The sequence below is a fragment of the Polyergus mexicanus genome, unplaced genomic scaffold (genome assembly GCF_030449975.1).
Source record: "Polyergus mexicanus isolate NDT 795.1 unplaced genomic scaffold, iyPolMexi1.0 SCAF_9, whole genome shotgun sequence".
NCBI classification, from domain to species: Eukaryota; Metazoa; Arthropoda; class Insecta; order Hymenoptera; family Formicidae; genus Polyergus; species Polyergus mexicanus.
This window is the reverse complement of record NW_027223329.1, coordinates 4,204,443-4,210,442: the sequence shown is the minus strand read 5'-3', so window position 1 is coordinate 4,210,442 and position 6,000 is coordinate 4,204,443. Positions and strand designations below refer to the sequence as shown.

Genomic DNA, 6,000 nt, shown 5'->3' with positions numbered 1-6,000 from the left:
CCACAACAGAACTAGATTCTCGATCTTGATCTCGACCTCGATCCCGGTCTCGGGAGTGCAGCGAAGAAGAAAAAATACGCGCGGCTCTGCGCGTGATAAAAAAGGAAAGGCGACTCGGCGGCACCGATGGACACGTGCTACATGCATGGATCTGAATTATATTCTAATGAGGTTACACAATTTTAAGATTAATTGACAATTGTGTTTGAAATAATTACGGCTTACGAAATCTCCTTCTAAAAAAAATATTTGTATAAAAAGGAATATATAATTTTATATCTTTCGAAAATAATGAAAAAATAGGGTAGAAATATATATTTTTATTTCTCTATAACACAGCTTCGCGAGAATTAAATCATGCTTTGTGTAAAAAAAGAACACATGATATCTTAACCAGTTCACTGAATCCGAAATCAACGTTTTGTGCCAAAACTGGTAAGAGTAAATAATTTCGTATTAGTCAACGATCTAAAAAACATAGGTGTATCAAGTTTAATGCAAATCCGTTGAAAATTGACAGAGTTATTCATGTTGTCCATATATGAGTCATTACCAGTGAACTGGTTAAAGAATTGATTTACCGAATAAGTTCTTATGAGTCTAAAACACCAAAAAACCATATAAAAAATTATATATATAATATGTACTATAACATTACCGAAAATAAATATATAATTACCGATTAAATAATTACCGAAAATAAATATATTGTATTCTAGAAAAAAACAAGCATGTATTTGATAAATATAAAAATCTAATATAAATGTATAAATAATGTAATACGTGTTGTTTCAGTTTTCATCTTTTTGCATAGAGTTCTCAGATTCTAGATTTCCATTTCTTGTCACCTTTGAGAGCTCATTATACGATACGCATTATTTCTTTTTTGTATTTAACTATTGTACTTCTGATTTAAATTTTTATTGATTTTTCAAAGGAACTTGATTGAAATCTTATTCAATTCCAGAATTCTTTTCTATATGGATGTAGGATATGTATATAATAATAAGTCTTTATTTAACTTCAGCTTAACGCCAAGAAGTGGACTTGGTTTACACAATACCTATAACTCACATCTACTCACAACTACTTATAACTACCTTATATTCCTATTTTTCTTATAACCTTCTCCTTCTCCTTCCAAATTTTCCTTAATAACCTTCCTTTCGCATCATCTAACACATCGTTCCACAATTTTTCCTCTACTTCATTCTCTTCCTTACCTATTTCTATAAACTATCTTTTAGTTACATCACAATCTTTCATCACAATCTTTAAAATAAAATAATGACTTATACAATCCTCGCCTACACCGCAGAATACACAGGCATACGCTTCCTCCCCTAACCAATATTTATTTCTATCCTCCATGTTTCCGCACCTTAATCTTAATAAAGCCCTTACGCTGTCACCTAAATTTCCTAAATCCTCATTTCCTTCCCTTAAATACATTGGCCCTTCCAACCTTATTTCCAAATCCTTGTATTTCTTATTATATCTAGCTTCCGTAATTTTATTATCCTCTAATTGTCTCTGCACTTCCCTGTCCCTATTTCTCACCTCCTCACTTATGTCAATTCCTTCCTCTCTTGAACAGTAGCGGACTCATCACACGACCTTGCCTTGGATGTAGGATATGTATTATTGTCTCTACGCTGAACATTCAACCAGAATCCACCTTCCGGCTTCATTAACAGGTCTTTCTTGCTAAATCTCAACGGTATTATGGTTTTCGCGCACGGTTTCAGTTCGCATCGCGCTAACAGATAAAACAGCAAGAGCTTGATTTTCAGTATAGCGAACCTATTGCCTAGGCACATCCTTGGTCCTAATCCAAAAGACATGTAGCGAAACGAGTTATGATACGTCTTATTGTTCAAAAATCTTTCTGGATAAAATCTATCCGGATCTTCGTAGTACTTCTCATCACGATGGATCGCGAAAACTGGGATCCAACAAATCGTGCCCTTCTTCATGACAAAGGGCTTCTCGCCCGGTAATGCAGGTGGTAATTCATAACTCTTGTCGCATACTCTTTCCAAGAAAGTCGGTGGATAAAATCTGAGAACTTCGTTTACGACTGCGTCTAGATATTCGAGACGATTAATAGTTTCATAGGTCACTTCTCCGGAATTCGATTCTTCCAGAATTTTGTCAATCTCTTGTCGCAGTCTAGTCTGAACTTTCGGATTAGTTGCAATTTCATAAGCTGCGAAAGATAACGTAGTTGAGCTGGTCTCAAAACCGCCAAGGAAAAAGAAGAATATTTGCGCGGCTATTTCGTCGATATTCAACTTTCTTCGACCCTCTTTGTCCCTGATGTTCATCATCAATTGTATCATATCCGAATGTACAACATGTTCGACATCACGTGCGGCGAGCGTGACTCTTATAATGTTTTCGAAAAAGTTCGATATACGTTTGTTTATTAACTTTAAATTGAGAATTCGCCAGAGTCTGGGAAAGGTTCGAAAAAAAACAAGCTTTGTGATGTTAGTCTCTGAGATGTCTTTGCCGTAAGCATAGAACTTGTTTGTCGAATCCTTCATAGAATCGACTTTGATTCCGTAAACGCATATGGCGATAACATCGTTCGTATATTTCGTGAAGTGGTCTTTCATATCAACACTACCGTTATTATTCGTTAGCAAAGTTGATAGAGAGTTAGTAAAATTCACAGCACATTCTGACATCAATGCGAACATGGTCTTTATCTTACCGGACGTAAAGCAGGAACTCAACAGATTTCTCATGTTCCGCCATTTTTCTCCGTGAAGAGAAAATAAATTCTGCGTAACCAAAAATTCATTCGAATCGATAAAACTGGGACGATCGGGAAACGCCTCAAAATTTTTAACAAGAACGGCTTTAATAAGTTCCAAATCGCGAAGCAAAATGACCGGATTTGTTGTAGCGTAAAATCCATAGTATTTTGCATCCGGATTGAAATTATATAACTTACGGATAAAATCGGCAAATGATATTCGACGAAATATGACTGGCATCATAGCGCCCAATATTGGAACAGGCGGGATGTAGATGACACCGCGTCTTTGAAAGAAATTGTAATTTCTGCAGAGATAATGGATAGCTCCAAGAGTTCCGACAATCGTCGTCGACAATAGTATCCACCAGTATTCCATATTCACTCCAATATTATTTGAAGATTTCATCTTATTTGGAATTTATTCACGAACCAGTAAACGAACGTAAAACTTGATACGATTTACCTACGTAGTCTTCAACTCGAGATGCTATAGATTACTGCATCGACATCGATAATATTTCAAGGAGAAACGTGAGATCGGATATATATATGAATTAGATGCCATATAATTTTGTGTCATTAAATTTTTTAGACACTATTAAAATTTAGTATTCACATAATAGGAGTGCATTGTTTATGAAACACTCTTTGGGCTCTAAATCACTTTTTGACATCTGATAAACAACTAATAAACTTTTAAGTAAATGTTAACGCAATATGTATATGTAACATCATAATAAAGACAGAAAAAATCTTATAAAACGTATTTGTGGTCATATATTAATATTCACTTCATATCGTCAAAGTAAAATTTTTGTCAATATATCATATGAGTCTGCAGATTGACGATGTTTATGGCTATATCTGATGAGAGAAAAAGATAGTATATCGTATGTCTGTTCTGTTTTGCCACCTGCTGAGCGTATACTCAAGCAGAACAAAAAATCACAATAATATCAGAATGATCATAATGACTATCAAAAGTCATCCCAGACAGCACAAAACATCCTCAGGATCATCCTGAATATGTCCAGGACGGTTCAGGATATTTGTAGGATATTTTAAGATATTATTATAAATATATTTATAAAAATTTAATATGCATACATAATTATTTTTAGTTGTGTCGGCTATTTAATATAATTTAGAAATCTTAAGTATTATAATAAGTATTAATGTCCTATAAATGTCCACTGGATAACCCCTGGATGTCTGTAGGATATATCTGCCCTGTCTATTATATTGGATATCTTTTGGATTTCCAGAGGACATATATATGTGCAATTAATTGTTAACATTAATTTCGTTTAATATTAATAATTAAATTTGATGCGCACATTTTCATATATCCAAAATTATTATTTATTTAATATTTCATGAGAAATGTTACTGTTCGCAACATTCCAAAAACTTTACAAACAATAGTATTCAACCGCTAGTTCGTTGGTTTACCGCTATGCGACACGCGAATTCGTATTTAGATTTGGTCATGAGAATTATATAAAGCTTGCAAAGAGCAACTGACAGGAAATTACAAATGTAATTATTTTCTATCAGTTCAATTTCTGATGCAATCCCAACATAGGGAATTCAGATATTGGATTGTTTAGAAAATATTACACTACTCAAATCCGGGAGCTAAACCTAAAATATTCATGTATAGCACGAAAGCCTCAAATATTAAAGAACGGTGAACTATTTTTAATATTAGATTTTTAATATTGGCAGTAAATAACAGAACATAATTTTAATTTATATTTAAATTTTAAAATTTGCTCCTTGAAACATACGAAATATATCTCTAACATATCCTATAAAAATCCTTAGGATGTTCCACAGGATCTCCCTGGATTCTCCAGAGGTTAATATACGGCTATCATTTACTCTTCCTCAGGACATCCAGAGGAGATCTGAGGATTACAATGGGATATCCTCAGGATATCCTACATGTATGTCCTGGATGCCCTTTGGACGTCCTAAGGACATCCTTGTGCTGTCTGGGGCATATTTTAATCATGACAAAAATTGATCAAATTATAATTTTGAAATTTAGAGATGCTGTTTGGATTGGTTCGCAATAATTCGAACGTAGATTATTTTCGATACTCATAATTGTATATTAGGACTTAAATACGGTGGTATATATATATAAAATGTTCTTCTTAACAAAAATGATACTATATTATGATAAGAATGATCCTCATAATGAAGTGCGCATGCGCAGCAGCGCAGCGTCTTTCGCGCAGTTCATCGTTATATCCGCGTCCAAGTGCATTGTTTCAATGTGCGTAGTTTTAATAAGGCATTTTGAACAACTGGTGAAATACTTCAAGAAAATGAGAAAAGTGCGAAAAGTCTTCACATCTCGTACATGTGATTATAATCTCTCTGAGTGAAGCTATTATCATGAAACCAGTAAGTTCATTTAATATTTATGATGTTTTCAAGATTAGATTTATGATTATCTTACAGTATATATTCTTATAGCAGCTAAAACAATTAATTTTGTGTGTATCTTATATGTTCTTCTGAATGTTTTGTCCAATGACAATCATACTCATGTTTCATGTATCCTTGCAGTCATCTTTTTCAAAAAAGAAAGTTCCTCGCAAGTATAAAATCAGAGCGCAAAATAGAATTCACGAAGCTTTTATCCGTTCAAAGGCAAAGGATATTGTACATCAGGAACTTGAGTTTGATGCATATCAGAAGCTTAAATTTAATGAAGCTGAAACGACCTTTTCAATGCCTGATTCTTCCAATGATGGCATTCATGTCGGTCCACAACAGTATTCTATGAATATTAATGATGAAATATCCATTAATGATAACATTCAGTATGATAGCAGTGTTGACAATAATGACGCATGGATCAGTGATGACAACCATAAAAACATTTATTGCAATGAATTTGAAAATGAGACTGTAACTCATATTTTTCAAAATGAAAAAGAGATAAAGACATATATTTTGACAGGACTCAGAAATTGGGGACTCTATAACATATCTAAAAGAAAAGTAGATGATATTTTGAAATTATTTAGACCCATTTTACATTTTCTTCCCAAATCATATAAAACCCTTCTCAGAACTCCACGCAAAGTTCCTCTGCAAGTTGTCGGGATAGAACAGATGTGGTACAAAGGTATCAGACATAACATTGAACAGAGAATAAATTACCAGTATCCCAGTAAACACTGTTATATAATTGTTATATAATTGTAATGTAATTG

At 33.5% G+C, this 6,000-nt stretch overlaps 1 protein-coding gene across 2 annotated transcripts; it reads right to left on the bottom strand.

The window, feature by feature from the left end:
* Positions 1–664: 664 nt before the first annotated feature.
* Positions 665–3,259, bottom strand: LOC138936609 (cytochrome P450 9e2-like). Of its 2 annotated transcripts, XM_070302156.1 has the most exons (2): positions 2,963–3,042; positions 665–2,789 (listed from the first exon to the last, which is right to left on the bottom strand). In XM_070302156.1, exon 2 carries the CDS (start codon positions 2,751–2,753, stop codon positions 1,569–1,571), a length of 1,185 nt encoding a protein of 394 aa, XP_070158257.1. In that variant the 5' UTR covers positions 2,754–2,789; positions 2,963–3,042; the 3' UTR covers positions 665–1,568. The 2 variants fall into 2 exon arrangements, with proteins under 2 accessions (XP_070158257.1, XP_070158256.1); XM_070302155.1 differs by having other exon boundaries at positions 665–3,259.
* Positions 3,260–6,000: the final 2,741 nt, after the last annotated feature.

Coding starts and splice junctions, on each gene's coding strand:
- LOC138936609 (XM_070302155.1), bottom strand. CDS start 3,173: ATGAAATCTTCAAATAATATTGGAGTGAATATGGAATACTGGTGGATA.